An 18,535-nucleotide genomic window follows, 5' to 3' on the forward strand; every position below is an offset into this window, starting at 1 on the left:
CTGACCAACACACTCATTTTAACAACACAGCACGCCATGCAGTTGGATGACAGACAGTATAAAAGATGGACATATAAACTGTGAGTCACCCATTGGTTTATAAGTCCTGTTTTGACCCCTCAAGATGAGCACTGGCATTTTAAAACTGGTGATAAGTGAGGGGTGTATCTGACTGTGAAAGTGTACAATCCTGCTGGGCCAAAATGTACAAAACCAACTTCATTTTCTACCCAATATGACTACAGATCAGCGACCAAACCTATAAACTCCTCAGGAAAATGTTTATTTGCTTCACTTTGTAGACTCAGGGGCTACGTCCATCTTCTTTATTGTCTTTAGTCGGATATGATAGAGGAAAAAAGTGACAGTTTAAATTCGACGTTGGCCCGAGGAAAGGCTGGAGAGTTGTAAATCACTACAGTAACCATTGGTTGCTTGGATAAAATATATTTCGTGAGCAGTTGGTGAGTCGTTGCTTGCTGTTGCCAAGTCAAATTGGCCAAAAAGAGGTATACAGTGCTTTTCTTGGTCTTCTATATGGAAGATTCTGACTTGCTGAAACTAAAAAAATGTATCACAAAATGAGACCGCTCACCTTCGAAGGCAAATGATCATCTTTGCAGTAAAGTTGGCATCTTTCATGATTGTGCAATCCACTTCATACAGGAACAGCCAGCAACTTCCAGCAACCACTCACCAACCAGTCTGAGAATACTCATTTTTCACAAGCGACCTGATGCTGACAGCAGATCGCCAGCCTGTGTAACTGAGGCCTAATGCAGCATCCAAATCATATGGGAGAGAACACAGTTTCTAGTTAATAAAATGTTTATGTTTTTAATTGTGTGTCTTCATTTTTTTTCAATTAACTTACATTTTTCAACACTCAAATATTTGAATTTCTTGTGTAGATTCATCCTGCATGTTTATGCTGATTTACACTCTGGAATTATTTGCTAGTATTTCTTTACAACCTTAAAATCCCAACTTCTTTAAATTTAAGTCTGACATAGAACATCCTAAATTCATTATTAGAGTTTTTAAATCAGACATTGGATCTATATGTGTTGTGCACAGAGGTTTATGTGACGCAAACCCAACTTGAAGGTACTTGAAGTTTCTTTTATTTAAGGGCTGCATACAGATACTATGCAGTTCAGTGCAGGTTAAACTGGTTAGTTTGCAGTGTTCTGATAAAGATTACAGTAATGCACTATCAGGCTGCTTACATCTAGGGTTCTGTAACTAGGTTACATCAAATCTAGCAGACATGAATTTATATTTAAGGTGATGATGTTGATTAGATTCACTGAATTCTGCCTTTGACCATACAGTGTCCACTGGTTTGAAACCAGCCATGCAGCTCGTGTGACATGTTTAGGTTGAATCCTGGCGTCATGATTTGATTTATTTTATCAGCCTTTATATAAAAAAGGAAAGGCAGTGTGAACTCACATGACTGCTTTCTGTCAATTACTTGATGAATCCTGACATGCAAGATTAGAAAAGAAAAAATAGAAAATTCTGCTCCCATGTGAAATAAATGCAGCCCCATTAATCAGTCGGTTCGCCTTCATTATGTGATTCTGTATTTTTATTTTTCTGAGAATTCCACCGTCCTGCTTCCTATTGTTGCAGATCCACAGACGGCAGTGAGTCAGCTCGTGTCTTCGGTCGTCCTCGTCTGCACTCACAAAGCACATTTATGGCTTGTGTTTTTTTTATACCCAGAATGCCTTGAGTAAGCAGTGCAATGCTGAGTGCTGAGCATTTTTAAATTTAACACAGAAAATCATCTGTTTAGAAAGAGCGAGTCTGTGTCCTGCAAACCTCAAGCTGCTGTTTTTGGTGAACTGAAGAGTTCAAGTGCAAAATATGAATCGAGTTAGTCGTCAATCATTTAATCACATTCAGAACACTGAAATTATTGTAAATAATTTCCGGAACAGCTGGATAATTATGGCATTTAAGCGGCACAACCTACGTTTATGTTTTCCTTACGTTTAATAAAAAAACAATTATTTTATGTGTAAAATAATTGTTATGTTAACCTGTAATTCCCCCAAATTAATTCCATGTTTTTAAACATAATAAGGCCACATATTCTCTTGTGAGAGCTTTGATACATAAAAGCTTTCCTCACAAATTCCCATCATTTACATCACCCATTTACTCAGTTCTGTAAGTTTTATGTTTGTTTTTCCATTTAAATGTATTTCTACACAAAAGATTTGAAAAAAAAAATTATGAGAATGATTTTCTATGAACCAAATATCGCTTCGTAGTTTCTAAATTTGTCATTAAAGTCTGACTTTAGTCCTTTTGCAGGACAGAGGCGTGGTTTCCAAATATTTACCCACAGCTACGGCTAATATTTGAGGGTACGTGAAAGGAGTGTGTTGTCAGGAACATTCGTCCTCATTTCAGCAGCCTGTGTTTGCAGGACACCGACTCTGTGCTATTCACAGTAATACTGGTGACAGAAACACAAACAGTAACTTGATATTTGTCTCCTGCTCACAAAGGCTGATGGACAAAAGTTAACATGAAAAAGAAATCAGAAAAAATGCACATCAAATTCACAGGAGGCGATAAACAACACAGAGCAAAAAAAAGAACTAAATTCAAAAGAAGATGAACCAATCAGAGAGCAGGAAGCAGAGAGTAAAGTTTAATATGAAGTGAGAGATAAGAAATGATAGGATGCCACACGGTGAGAAAACACTGAGGGGATGTTCATTACAAACACACCTGGGCACAAACATGTCCTCACTTCAGTTAGTTGATTTATCTCCCTTTATATCTAAATAATTCAGCTCAGTCAGTAATTCTAGAATTTTCCAGAGAACATAAGCCAATGAGCTGTGTTACACTTCTTACACTAATAAAAACTGTTGTAAAAATACATTTATTTTACAGTAATTTGCTGTTATGTGTGAATTACAGGTGAATGCTGTAAATATCTTCCATGAAAAAATATTTATAGCAAGCTACCGTATATTTTAGAGTACTAGACATTCTTTATGTAAATTGAAATGTTTAAGTTTAATTTATTAATTCAGAACCACAGTTTATACAATAAATTATACATTTTTACTGCTGCTTTTACTGTGATCATATTTGATAGATCAATTACTTTTTTTCTATTTGAATTATATATTAATAAATCTAAAATTTGAGCCATCGGGCAGCCTAATGCACAAACTGTTTACAAAGTTGCTCTTCTTTTTTCCTGATTTGTAGACCAATAATATGCAGCGGTTTGAATCACTGATCAATCCATGTGTTTTCCATTGTTGCTCCGTTTTTCTCACCAATCAGAAAGCAGTACACAGTCATGTGAAAGTACATCCTTACTACCTCCATAGGAATTAAAAGAAGCCACATGCTGCTGATGAAGTACACTTGATTAATTGATGATCATCAGTTTGAGCACCTTTATAAAAGTACAAGTGTGTATGAGTTAACACAATGCCACAATCCTCCAAGATGGGAATGTTCCAGCAAAAATTGCAATTTTTGGACACTCGCACTTTATGTAGTCCGGTGTTGATTGTCTGTTATATGTAGCACCGTGGTCCCGGGGGAACACTGTCTCGTTTCACTGTGTACTGTACCACCGCACAAGGTTGAAATGACAATGAAGCCACTTTACTTGGAAATCAACCCAAGGTCAGACTGTGCAATGCTGCACTGTCCACTTTCTCCTGTAACAAAACAAATTTCCCACGTGTGGGACTAATAAAGGTTATCTCATCTTATCTTAAAGAAACTGCAAAAACCCCAAGAGCTTCATCTTCAGCTCTACAGGCCTCAGTAAGCATGTTAAATGTTAAAGTCCATGACAGCACATCAGAAAAACACTGAACTCCACCTGAACAAACAATAAGACTTCTGGATTTCCTTTGGACAGATGAGACAAAAGTGAACAATAATCCCAAACTCTACAAATACCTTCATATATATATATATATATATGAAGGTATTTGTATTTCTCTCATTTGGAGTACAGTATATTAAGTATAAGCTCTGAATATTTTCTCTACCTCTGTTGTGTTGCTGGATAAAGGTCTGTGAATGACTCATCACACAAAATACCAACAATCAACATTCTTTGGAATTTAAAAGCAAAAACAGCTCTAAGCTCGACTTCCTGAAGACAAGGTCGGGACACGTTTGGAAGCTTTTAGTCTGTACTGTGTACACAGTTACTCTGGTAACAATCAGAATGTGCAGAAATACCTTTATGTAAACCCATTAATATGAATTAACACGTGTCTTCTGCTAATTTTTTTTTGAATCTAAAACCATCATAAGGATGAACTTTTGTCCTCTACATGGCAAGAATCGCCATAATTGCTGTGAATGAGGAAGCCTTTTAGCATTGAGTGAGCTGCACATAAACTTAATAAGAAACATTCAAACCTGAAGCAGTGCTCAGTGTTTGGCTCCAGTCTTCTGTTTGAAATTACATGCAACAGTGTGCAACGGGCATCAAGGTGATGTTTCTTTTGTTTGGTGGGTGTGTCAGAGGCGTTAGCTTGTTAGCTGAGGCATACACACAAACTCTGCTGTATTAACACAGACTGCACACAGCTGAGCTGCCATTGCAGTGAATTCATCTATGGGCTAACCTCCAGGGCTGGAAAATGAAGGCATAACTAAAGTGCCAAAAGCTGCACTTCCTCTAATGTCCACTTGAGGCTGGCTTTAAAAGTCTGTCAGTCCCCGTAGACTCCTATGTTAAAATCTCCAAATTTACAGCAGAAATAAGTGTTTACAGGATGCTAAAAACACTTTGTCTTCAAGAACAGTTTCTCCCGTCATACCAACTGTACCAGGGGATGATTTACTTTTTTAATTCATCCATCTGGATACTGAAGTAAGGGGCGTGGCTACTTCGATTGACATGTGTGTCAACAAAGATACGTGTAGTTGATTGCTGTGTTTTAGATGTTCGCTTTATTGCTTTGAGTCATTAAAATGGAACTTTCTGCTGTGTTTGAACATTTAAAGTGGATGCAGCTTGCTAACCAAACTACCCAGCACAAACTGATACTTTAGCCAAATACAGTCACTTCTGGATACTCCTAAACTGCTAATGTGGATACAAGACTGTTGGAATTAATACAGACATTTGGGGATTCAAACATCAATATTCTGATAAATCATCAGATCTTCTTTCAAACACATGAAGCGTAAACTAATTTCTTAACATTTGTGATGTGTGTAGTGTGTATGTCAGCGTTTCCACTTTGCCTGACTCTTCTTAGATCAGCTGGTTGTTTTAATGTGGCCTTTCAAACATACTGACACCAGGGATGCTGCTGAGTGCCCTCTGTTGGGTAAAATATGCAGCAACAACACTCACAACAGGCTGAAGGATGTCTCTCTTTTATTTTGAAATTTGTATTTATCATCTATTTTAAATGCCAATGCCTATGTTATTGAAAAATTGCTAATTTGTTGATCATTAAATATTTAACACACTTTTTTTTGTATATTTAATGTACACTATTTAAGTGCAAAGAAAACAGACGTGGAGGAGAAGCTTTGTTTTTTGACCCAAGATCTTTTACTTTTTCAGATTTTAGTGATGAATTAAAGCATAAGTGCACTAAATCTTTTGACATTCAGCTGGATACTCGACATTCATGCCCAGATGTGTTTGTTTCGATAATACTGACTCTTACCCTCATGCCTTCAAATCTGGAGAGGGCTCTGAGGGGCCGCAGGGCCCGCAGCGTCCGCAGGGATTTGATGGCTGCTAAGTCTGAATAACCCAACGTGTTGGCTACCAAACTGATCAATGAGACCTGGAGGAGAGAGAGAGAGGACAGAAAAAGATAGGGACAGGAATATAGAGACAGAAGAAGGAGGAAGGGAAAGAAAAGAGAAGCAGGACAGTTAACTTCTATTCTAATGAAGGGCAAAGAAAGCCAGAGAAAGTTCTGATCCAGGAGACGGAGCTGCAGTTGAATGACGATGCCTGAAAAAGGAAGAGTGATGGTTTGTGATCACTGAGCTCATGACGAAGGACTCACTGCTACAAAAAAGTTTTATCATTATTGAAGCCTTTCTCAGGTGAAGCTGCAAGCAGAAAAGGAAATGGTTATTTTACAGGCTCTTCTAGAACCGGAGAAATGAGAAAGAATAAATGTTTTTATTGGCTGGTCAAGTGAGTCCTGAGTGATCCATGGCTTTTAAAATGAGACAATACAGCAGACTGTTTTGTGATACTTTGAGAAGCCACTGGGTGCTCTTAGAGATGGATGTGCAGATCACTGAACGACTGCTTCAAACAGCTTCAGGGTTTATGTTTAGCTGTAAGAGGGATGGTTCAGTGTTAAACATACTACCTGTATCCAAAACAGTCTGAGATATCATCTCTGATTAAAGCCAGGATGGCATCACCTCCCAATCAAACCCAGAGACATCTAAAGCCACGACACATACGATTTCCAGCACTGAGCAGCAGGCCTCAGGTCGGTCGGGCTGCAGGTGAACGCAGCTCATTCTTACCCTGATACCAGCGAAGCGGGACACAGCCCGGAGAGGACGAAGAGCTCTTAATGTCCTCAGCACACGCATGGTGGTGATGTGGTCCACTGAGATGTACTGAGCCATCAGACCCAACACTGAGATCTACAGGGTGCGGTTACACAGTGAACATCAACATTTCTACACATGAATACGAAGTAGCTTCAGACGGTGCAAAAAACAAAAACATGATCAAACTAAAGGGGACCTCCTCTGCTTTTCTGTCATTTATAATTTAACAAGTAATGAGGTCGCTGCCCTGGCTGTAAGCAGATAAGCTCCATTCACCAGCTATTTAAATCTTCAGCTTGAGATGGGTATCCAATCAGGAGAAAGTTGAGGGGGAGGGGGAGGAGCTTAAACGACTTGTTTCCAACAGAGGATGAGCTGACAGGCTGCAATCAACCAACAACGTCTGGGGTTGGAAAACTTGCAGTTCCACTAATGTCCTCGAGTGGACATTAGTGGAACTTTTCCATTTTTTTATACAGTGTATGTTTGCTACAACAGCACCAACCAAGTATAAGACAAATAAGGAGGAATTTGAACTGGGACTCATGCAAAGCTACTTCAGAGAGTCCAAGAAGATATTATAAATGCAGAGCTGGGATTTAGAAGAAAAGGTCGCTTGAAAAAGTAACAGACATTTTAACAATTCTTAAATTCTTACTCTGTTATTTTTTGTTTTTTCTATTTTTTACTGTTATTTCCAAATTAATTTCAGTAAGTTTAAGTTCACAATTCTTAATTTCAGTGTTAAGGTATGAACCAATAAATAGCTACACTTACTTCATACATTTCAAAATAAAAGCTTCTAAGAAAAAGAAAACTTTTTATTCAAGCAGCTTCTTTCAAAATAATGATAAAGCAACACAGCAGAGATAACTGTAAGTAATTTGCAAATAAAAAATCAAAAGAAGCTAAAACTTTCTTTTGATTACTTTATATCATCTTGTTCTGAAGCTTTTCTGCCCTCTAGTGGTCAAAAATGAAATCCTGAAGCTTTAAGCGCGTCTCTCTCTTTCTCACCATTTCTGACTGTGTTAATAAAACTCTGTTTCTTGTCTCATCTGTGCTTGGTTAGTTCGGTGACTCAAGATTTCTACCTCTCGTTCCCCCTTCAGGCCACTACAGTCAGATAAAAACGTCAGTGTCATTTATGAAGACGGCCAGGCGGAAAACACTCGGAGTGGGAGAGACGGGGGAGTGGGTCGATTTCCGACTCAATGCATGCATATGTATGGTGTGCATCATAAACTGTGTGTCACTTGCCCAGAACACTGGAAGAAAGTGTGAGCGTCTAAACATACACATCTTTGAGTGTGTGTGTGTGTGTGTGTGTGTGTGTGTGTGTGTGTGTGTGTGTGTGTGTGTGTGTATAGGTTCAAAAGCCACGGCTGATTATTTGTCCGGAGGCTGTTTGAACTTCTCTCTCGCTCTCTCTCTGTGCCTTTCTTTGTCGCTCAGTGTCTCTCACTCTTTTATTTATAGTGTGAAGTTGCTACACTAAGACAACAACTGTAACACTGTTGACAGTGAGAAATACTAAATACTTCTCTTCTTATACATAAACTGCACATTTAACATAGACCATGTTTAACATGGAGAGTTTACACAGAAAGGGTAAAAAATATAGTAACAATGTTTACTTTCAGATATGAAGTGTGATCAAAGAGTTCAGAGAGCAGGTCCATCAAAACCGAAACCCTTCCCTGATTTAAATTTGGCGATCTCTTCTTCAAGGTCATCCTCTCAGGAATGCCCAGCACTGCTGCTATTCTTAGATCTCTCCCAGGACGTCTCTGACATTATAGTTTCCACATTTGCGTGTCGTTTGGGTCCCTGTGACATGACTCACTCACTGTCTGATGATGACCGTGAATGTGAAACATACCTGCCTGATTTTTATGCACATGCAAAAAAACGCACACCAACTACAAATGCATCAGGCACCGAACCTAAAAGAAGTATTACTGAGGAATGATTACTCGGCCATTGAGTCTCCAGCTGTCCATGTCCACAACAGAGTATAATCCAGCCTTTCTGCTGTGCACTTTGTGATTTTACTGTGAAAACCTGCATAGAAACTGACCTGAATTGTGTAAGGAAGCTCGTACTGATCATAGCTTAGATTTCTGCTACGACCAAACCTGCGCAACAGAATGTGCCCAGAGGAGAGGAGTCAGACGGTTGGAGTGCATCATAGAGGTACAACAGGACAGAATGAGAGATCTAAAAATAGATGTTGTTCTGAAAGTCATCCAGATGTTCACAAGGAGATGATCTTGAACAGTCAAACCCAGGAAAGATGTTTGAAACCCTGATGTTAGGACCCTGATACGTCTGCAGAAACTGAATTGCAGACAGATCGATGCTGACGGTTCCATGTCGAGGTCAATCTCTTACAAAGTGAGAAATATAGAGTTGTTCATGTTCATGTGGCATTCAAATTCTGTGTCAGTGGTTAATGTGTCGGAAGTCATAACCAACGAAATCAGTGTGAAAAGTTTGAGATATCACTTCTTTCTACCAAGAATGTTTAATTTTTCCTAATAGATGAAGAAACAGTAGAAAACTACTTTAAACCGCAAACTTTATCCTGCTGGAAAGTCTAACGAAGACGTCCAGGAAACATTAAATAAACACCTCAAACCGACTGTGAGTTTGTATCTCCGACATCTCAACAACGTTTATTCTGGAACTTTCTTCCAACCATGACGAGATGTCGTGAAAACACCGTCTCATGGTTACTGAATGTCAAAATGTTTGCTGAGACTTTAAATCAGGGGCCCGATTTTTAGAGGTCAGTCTCTGGAACTTTTTGATCACACTCTTTTGCATCACAGCATTTGTAGCGTTTCCCATGTTGTAGACTAACAGTGACAAAATCCCATCTATGACAACACATTCGATACATGCAGTCAATAAAAACGAGGTTAAAAATACTCAGATTACTTTTGTCTGTACAAAATACTCTGTTATTTTTTCTTCATCACGGTTTGCTGTCTGTCAAAATTTGTAGCATTTTGTGTCACCAACATAAAAGCTAAAGTGAGCGACTGGCTGATAATGTGATTAATAAATCAATCAATAACTTACATCAACGATGAGGAAGTCCAGCCAGCACCAGTAGTTGGTGAAGTACTTCTTAAAGCCGTAGGCGAGCCACTTGAGCATCATCTCCAGGATGAAGATGTAGGTGAAGATCTTGTCGGCGTACTCCAGCACCACTTTGATCACCCTCCTCTGCTCAATGTAGATGTCCTCAAAAGCCTGAACGGGGGCGGAGAGCTTCGATTTGATTCGCTTCAACAATTTTTAATCTCAGATTTCAGCGGCTCACTAGAGCCATGTAGTCCTCTCCAACATCAACTGCATACATTGTATGTTTATATTATATTATTACAAACAGCTGTGCTGATGATCAGTGAAATGTGTTTTATGTATATATGAAGATAATTGTGTAAATCACTGCTAATCAGATTTATGTTGCTGCTGTTTGTCTCAATCTTTGAAAGTGAACTCAAATGTGTTGATCATCTGTTCTGTAATTAGACGGTTCATTAAATGTAAATCTGTGTAAGGCCAGAGTTTGACTTCATCCTTCAGATAAAAAGTGGATGTTTTCATACGGTTTATTTCTCAGCACAAAGACTCAGGAGACAAAGAAACGAAGACTTTTTTTATGAACGCTTAATGGTTTTACTGGTCTGGCTCATTTGAGATTAAATGGGGCCGATGAACTAAAATGGATCTGACACCCCAGACAGTAGAATATATTAGTAATACGGTGTATATAAACACAAATAAATACAGCAAGTGATATAAACTACAGTAATGTGAACTGGTATTCATTTAACTAATTCAGTGATGCTGCCTTCATTAGACAGTTTCAATCAACTGAAGCAAGAGAAGCAAGATTTCTTTAGTTCAGTTACTTTACTGAGTAAATATATAAATATAAAAAAGCTCATTTATTGTATAAATGAAAGTACATTAAGATACAAAAACAAAGTTAAAAATACAACCGCAATAAATGAAAAAAAATAGTAAAAATGATCTTTTTTACAGTTAGAATGAAGCTGAAGGAGCCTGTGTGTGTGTGTGTGTGTGTGCGTGTGTGTGTGTGTGTGCGTGTGTGCGTGTGTGTGTGTGTGTGCGTGTGTGCGTGACTGACCAGCGCTCCGGAGCTGAGGAGGATCATGAAGATGATGAAGGTCTCGAACCAGCTGTGCTCTACGATCTGGTAACAGGTCTTCCTCGTCCTCCACCACATCTGTCCGAGTCCTGCTGTGGTGTCGATGTCGCAGCACTGAAACCTGGCCACACACACTGTGGGCGAGAGAGAAGCACACAAAGAGACAGAAAAATGACTGCACATTCATTTCATTCCATCCAACCGTCAGATACTTTGAAGCCCTTATCATAATAATGAGGTATAACAAAGGAGCAAGAGGATAGGTTTTCCTCCCATCGACTCCTTTCCTTGATTGCATGAAGTTTAACAAACTGAGCTTGTGCGAGTTTGAACTCACAGTTGTACCTTGCTTCGGGGCACGCCGGTGTCATCGCTACAACAGAAACTAAGGACCACAACACGCCTGCTTTGTAGTATGCAGATGACCTGGAGCCTAAAGTGCTGTGTGTGTGTCTGTGTGTGTGTGTGTGCATGTGTGTCTGTGTGTGTGCATGTGTGTGTGTGTGTGTGTGTGTGTGTGTGTGTGTGTGTGTGTGTGTGTGTGTGTGTGTGTGCATGTGTGTCTGTGTGTGTGTCTGTGTGTGTGTTCTCTTGCATAAGCACTGACTCCTTGGCAAATGTTAAGCTTCCGCTTTCCCACAACAATCCACTGAGCGTGTGTGTGTGTGTGTGTGCATGTGTGTGTGTGTGTGTGTGTGTGAGATGCAGTGAAGATGGTAGCAGATTGCTGCAGATTTGTTTTTTTGCTCCAAACTGTATTTAACTCTTTCAATCCACTTTCCAGTTTCCTTTATGTTTCTTTAAAATGACCTTTTGTGGCTTTCTTCATATTTCCTGTCATATTTCTCCTGTTCCACTGAGATGTGATGTTCATAGGGCCAAAGATTCAATTACTAAGCTTAATATGTAAAAGTAATGCACCTTATTGTCATTGCACATGTACAAGGAAATTATGGAAAATAAATTATTTGACTGAATTCAATATTTAGTATTTTTATATTAAATGATTTAGATTTCATGTGGGTGATTAAAATGATGGTGAAGTGGTACAAAAAAGAAACCTGAGCCAATAAGATGAATTTTGTCAAATTAATTTAGTTTTTAAAGTTTTCAAGTGAACAAGGTAAAATGTAAAGTTTGGATAAAATCTGGGATATTTAGTTACAGATTCTAGTTTCCTGTATAACTTTCTGATCTGCGTCTGTCATTTAAACTCTAATGAAAAAGATCTTAAGATGAAAAACACACTACAGCTTTGTGCTTCTCTTTTCTTTATCAGTGCTCGTGGTCACTTTGTACACCCAGTACTGCTGAGGTGCGTTGAAATACAGTGATGTTATCACTCAGCCAGTTACTTACTGCAGTGCATCATCCTATGAGTAAGTGCTGATGAAGCGAGGATCAGATTCCCGTTATTCCCGCTTTATCGCCCATTAAAAGCTTGCTGCTAGCATGTCCGGATTCAGCCAGTGTGTCTGTTTGGGCTACTAGAACAGCAGATTGCAACCTGATGTTGAATCACAATCAGGACCGGGAACTTCAAGACAATGATTGCTTGAGTGAGTCATGCTGACGTGCCCTTTGGCAAGACATGATGATGGCTCAGTAACTGACAGTGGAGATGGGGGAACGAGCTTGAAAACTTGATCAAGTGCATGTGGTCAGCGGAGACTGATGGCTCAGCGGTGACACACAGGGAGGGGTGGGGTCATGACTCAACTCTATGATCCGTTGTGCAGCAACTTTCCCATCCACATTTTCCAGGAGTAGCTACACAACTATATTTTTTTCTAATAATGGCAATTTCTCAGACATGTAGATTTGATGCTTGTGCTTTATATTCATCACTAATAAAATCAGACAAAAACCCCAGCATCTGTTAACAAATGTTATTTCATGCAGGCCTTTAATACTTGCATGATGGATGAATGGACAGAGTTTGTGTTTTCTACATCTGAAACTACATACGTAGGATCAAGTGGGATTATTTTAACATCTAAGCATTAGGGGTAGGGCATCTCACAGTTTTGATAACCAAGTGCTGGTGAGTTTGAATGCTGTGATGGTGAGAGCTGGAGAGAAATACTCCTTTGGTATGACATGAACTGTGGGTACTTCTCACTTGTGGGCTATAAAAAGCTGACGCTTAAAACATAAAAATTTGTTTTTCCCCCCTTTTGTTTTCTCTGAGTATTTATTAGTTGCTGACAGTTAGTTTTGCTATGAACCACCAGATGTCAATTAAACCTCAGTCACACAGTCCTAGAGACTTGTCGGTGACCCCATGGCGACTCCCAGTCGCTACAGAAAAATAACTATTCCACAACCAGTTGGTGAGTGGTCTGGACATTGTTGGCAGTTGCTGGTTAAAAGTGCAACCAAAAACCTCCTTGCATTTTATCTGGCTGCTAGCAAGTTGCCGAAATCATCTGTAGCTTGCTTGGAAGATGCCAGCTTGTTTGCAAACCCTGGTAATTTTAGGCAAGTTCTGTAGTTCTGTTTCCTTCAAACTTATTATTATAGGAAACAATGCAAGCGTTTGTGTACAGTTTAAAAAAATGAAGTAAACTGATTTTCAGTTAACACCAGTTGATGATTTAAGAACTGTCAGTGAAAACATAAAAAAACATGACTGGAGAAACTTTATTTGTTTTAACTGCTCCAGAATTCTTTTTCAATGACTGAAAATTAGACATAAATAAAAAGGAATCATCTGCAAATATAAAGAGAACTATATATTTGGATTTAAGTCATTTATATGGAAAAGGAATAACTGTGGCCCAAGAGTGGAGCCCTGAGGAACACCAAACTTTTACTGTGCTTATAGAGAAAGGCAGCTCAACTCTATCGTTGTTTCATTTTAGTTGTTAAGACTTAAGGCCTTCAACTTTAAGGCACCTCACTACTGCCATCAGCGATGAGCCATAATAAATATGTAGTCACATATCACTTTATGAATCCATAAAGCAAGTTACATATTTAGGTAAAGTAAGTGAAAACATTTTCTCCTGGGTTCATGGTGGTTTCCTATAACACACAGAATGAAAAAAATCACAAGCTGCTCTTCGCTCTGCTGATTGCCGCGTTCGTCTGCCTGTAATTAGAGCTCTGATTACCCCGGCTTTCTGTCTCCATGGCTACTAATAGGCTTTTCTCCAATATGTCAGTCGGATAATCCAATGAAAACAAGTGAACAGTAATCCGACACTCAATCAGCCCACTTGGCAAGAGTTATTATCTGTGTGTGTGTGTGTGCATTAGGAAACCCCCTCTGCTCGTACTGACTGCAGTCTTAATAAACACGTTTGCTGCTATAAACTAACTGAATGTCTCGTTACATCACCTGTTGGTCAAACTGACGCCTCCTTCGGTCGCTCTCGCTCTCTGCTGTGCACAGCATTGATCCGTTATTGAACGCTACTGAGAAAACGCTCCTGAATGATCTCCTGCCAGGTGATTGCATTTGATCCTTGTTGCCTCCACATAAATGTCGCAATCTCAACACACACACACACACACACACACACACACACACACACACACCTCTACTATATCAGCAGAAATTCTAGAAAGTTAAAAGGTGAATATTCTTCCAAAAGGTGTCTGATCTTTACGATTTTATTCTGTAGCAGGATCGCTAGTCACAAAACCTGGAGTCCAGTCTAATTTATATACAAAGGCTTTTTAAATGGGCAAGTGAGTGAGCTGACATCATAAGCCTCACCTTCCTATGCTCTGCATACTTCGTTCTACGTCTAACGTCACATTTAAAATAAAATAAAGGTTAATAAACAGTCGGGCGAGTAGTAAAGTCAACTAAGTAAAGACATAAAGAGCAGAGCGTGGGCGGTGAAGGTGCTGGAGGATGGCCATGACCACTCGTTTACAATAATTATACGCTTAATAACCTTTTATTTTCTTTAGTTTCTCCTTGTAATAGTTCCTGTACCTATCCCCTTTGTCAATGAATTATATACCTTCACGGGTCACTTCATTAGGCACACCTTTTGCTTTAATACTTCATAACTTTCTCAGGGATTAATGATTATATTATTATATTATATTACTATTATATATTATTATATAAATTATTATTAATAATTATATAATTATATTCTGATTCTGATACAGATTTAATTGATTTGTTGCAGATTTGTCGGCTGCACATCAATGATAAACTGTTGCTGCTGACAGACGTAAATCAACTAAAGCCTTCAGTCGGCTGCAGGAACGTGTCACACTTCAAACTGAGCCCTTGTAATTTGAAGATGTGAGGAGGAGAGTGTGGTTACTGTTCAAAAAATTAATAATGTGATCAAAATGACTGAATATTTAAACAAGAACTGCAGTTTTGGGTCTGTTCAACATGTCCACAGTGATTTACCTCTGGATGGGTGAAAGGTTCAGTACATGCCGTCCTCAGAATCTCGGCTCACATTAGGAGGAAGCGTTTAAGTGATCAAGACAAAGCGCTAAAAGATCCATGTGACAGAGTGACAGAGGAGGAGGCGGCATGTCTGCGTCTTGCTCAGGGGCCCTTCAGCAGCCACCTTGTGTCGGCTCATACCTGAGACCTTTCAGTTAGAGGAGCAGTAAACGCTGCTGCCACCTCTGCAGGCATCACACACTGCCCACCGAGGCAGAAACACACTCACATATTCTTTCTCAATCGTGTGTCGCGTGGCATCAAAACATTAACCAATGAGCTGGCATTTAGAGGACTAATGAGGCAGCTAATCTAACGCTCACTGTTAGTATAGATGTGTGTGTGTTTGTGTGTGAGGGGGAGAGAGTGAGTCTGACTTGAATCAGTGAATGTCTATGTTTATATCTTCAGTGGAGCGGATACATTTTCTGCATTCATGTTAAATAATGACCTGCTGTGTGCACACCTGTAAAGCACATATATTACTGTGTGTGTGTGTGTGTGTGTGTGTGTGTGTGTGTGTGTGTGTGTGTGTGTGTGTGTGTGTGTGTGTGTGTGTGTGTGTGTGTGTGTGTGTGTGTGTGTGTGTGCGTGTGTGTGTGTGAGTGAACGTTTGTGCCAGGACATCAGAACCTGTTCTGTGTCGGCCCTGCGCCCGGGGAAAATACTGAAACTACAGCAGCAACCTGGAGACGACTGAAAGCAACCAAACCTGCTCTGATGTGGGTCTCTTTTTCCACCAAGAGCCCCAAAAAAGACTTTACTTTGCACATTTTACTTTTAATTTGATGACAATGATGGAAGGAAAACATAAAGCCAGAGGGAGACTGGTTGTAAATGCAGGGAAATTAAACCACTGAGCAAGCTCACGAAAAACAAGCACTGAGAGAAATGTGGTGGGGAGAGATATAACGTGCTAAAAGTCACCATCCTGACTAAACTATACAGTAGCAGGAGCTAAGTGACCTAACGTGGCAGGACCCTGAAGGATTTGATGTCTATCAGATATTATGACATCTTTGTGTTACCTAGCAACCACTCTGTATGGGCTAAAATGGGCCATCACATCATATTAATTTCATGTCAATAAATATCTGATTTATATCCACAAAATCTGAATCTGAACTAAACAAACAGGCAGAACAGCGTTTAAAACCTGATTCTGTGATGGGAATCAGTGCATGGGGTCAGGAATGCTTCCAGAAAGGCCTGTCTGGGAATACAGCTCACCATCCCATCCACACACGCAGGTTAACGCATCATTGTGCAGAGAAGAAGGGACATGGGAACGCGATCCAGAAACACTGCTGCCAAAAAGGTGGACAGCACATCCTCTGAACTAAAGAGGAGAGAGTTATCAGCACTCAGTTCAAAAGCCCGAATCTCTGATTGGATGCGAGTGTGAGGAATTAGCAGGCTGCACACCTGGAAAGGCAGCATCAATGCTGATACAGGTTTTAGAGCAACAGATCCTCTCATCCTTCAGGAAGGGCTTGCATATGTCAGCAAGACGATGCTAAACCGCACACTGCATCTATTCACACAGCACGGGGTCACTGTGTGGTACAAGAGTCTGGGAGCTGAACTGGCCTTAAATTTTCCTCTTTTCTTTCATTAAACTGTAAAGCAGCACCGCACAATGTTTAATATGAAGTGCATTAAGTATAGGATTACTTTGAGTTTGCTGGGTTTGTTTCGCTCAGGGAGATTGTTGTGATATGTCATCTTTGGTATATCTCATGTAATAAATGTCAGGTGACCATGTAAGCCGATTTTCTGCCGTGTGAAATCTTTTTAATGCTTCACACTTGAGCAGAAGGAGGAGATTCTGTTTTCAGTGTGTGCTTTAAAAAAGCGAATACACGACCTTTATCAGCTCCCACAGATAAACCTCACACTGACCCTTTCATCCAGCTCCCACTTACGACTGCATACATGTGAACTTCTTCTCAGAAAGTAGGAGTGTTGCTTCAGAGCTCAGGTCTCTCAGGGTCAAGTACATCTTTTGGAGCCGTCTTCCCCTCACTGAATGCTCGGGTAATTATTTCCCCTTTAAAGCAGAAATAAAGAGGCCTTTGTTTGGTTTGATCAGGTAAAAGCAGGAAATGTGAAAGCAAACCGATGACCTTCATTCATCTGAGGAGTTTCTTTATGCTGCCGTTCTCCGGCTCGTTAGCGCTACTCGCTGAGCTTTCCCTGTTCGACCGACCTTTCTTCCCGCCTGATGAATAATTAGCGGCGGGGGAGCGTCACCATTCAGGCCGACACACACACTCTGTCTTCCTGACAGCTAGAGGGAGCAGCAGGGAGGCACGCTGCTTTTTGTGCTTTGTAATCACAGCATGGAGGAACACACACATATACCACATGTATATAAATATATATATATATGAAGACATGAAGATGCACAGAAACGATTCTTCAAAGCTGGCACTGCAGTGCTGTGAGGATTAAAAACACACCTCCAGCATTTGCATGTTAGCAAGAAAACTTTGAATCTGTGTGATTTTAATGTTCTCCAAGAGACTGAACCTTCCTTCTTTCATTTCTCACCTTTTTTTTTCTTATTTATCTTTCCTCACATGTCTTTTCACTCTTTACTCGTGTCTTACTGCTGTCACGTCTACATTCAAACCCAGGATTAATAGTAAAACTACAGAACGCCTATAGAACATGACCAGTGTTGGCATCATGCCCATCAGGTAATATATTACATGACTTCTTCCTGTTTTTTAAAGTAATGCAGTACGTTACACACTTAGTTCCTAAAGAAAGCTCCTAATTAGTTCCTAATTTGTTACGCTACTCGTGGCATTAACACTCCAGTCCCGATAATCTCTAAAGTGGCCTGAAAGTCAGTGCTCTAAAACTATAACTTAACAATATGACACTTAAGCTACAGACCTACACACCAACACAAAACTTTGTCATAATGATGACCCACATACAATCTTTCTATTAGTTTTTATGTCTGAACACAAAGGACAAAGGCCAGCACAAAGACACTTCAAAGCCATCGCCATGGTGATTCTACTATTAAAAACAGGTTACAAACCTTTGGGCCCGACTGCCCATCACTGTTACCTTTGTTTCAGGTGGAAGATCACTCTGCTAGCATTAGCTAGCATTAGCAAAGAGCTGAAGTTGTGTTAGTGGCACGATGCGGCTGTTTCTGTCCTGGACACAGTTTCCACTTTACCATCACGCTCTTGTCCTTTTGTGCATCAAAAATAAAAGTAATGAAGACAAAACAGCTCCTCAAAAGCTGTATCGGCGTACCGCTCCCGCGTTTCCCTCCTGTCAGCACGCAAACTGAAATCAGCTGATTGCAGCACAGAAAAAAAAGCACGTTTGATGTGTTTCTCCCATTT

At 39.9% G+C, this 18,535-nt stretch overlaps 1 protein-coding gene across 1 annotated transcript in view; it reads right to left on the reverse strand.

Annotated features, from left to right (window-relative positions):
• Nucleotides 1-18,535, reverse strand: part of LOC116323494 (sodium channel protein type 4 subunit alpha-like) — a 245,376-nt gene that overhangs the window by 16,133 nt on the left and 210,708 nt on the right. The window contains exons 24-26 of the mRNA XM_039617215.1: nt 10,718-10,872; nt 9,640-9,813; nt 5,694-5,816 (exon numbers count right to left, since the gene is read on the reverse strand). Of these exons, the coding sequence (XP_039473149.1) occupies nt 5,694-5,816; nt 9,640-9,813; nt 10,718-10,872 (452 nt within the window). The remainder of the gene's footprint in view (nt 1-5,693; nt 5,817-9,639; nt 9,814-10,717; nt 10,873-18,535) is intronic.

This window comes from Oreochromis aureus, linkage group 9 (genome assembly GCF_013358895.1).
Source record: "Oreochromis aureus strain Israel breed Guangdong linkage group 9, ZZ_aureus, whole genome shotgun sequence".
NCBI classification, from domain to species: Eukaryota; Metazoa; Chordata; class Actinopteri; order Cichliformes; family Cichlidae; genus Oreochromis; species Oreochromis aureus.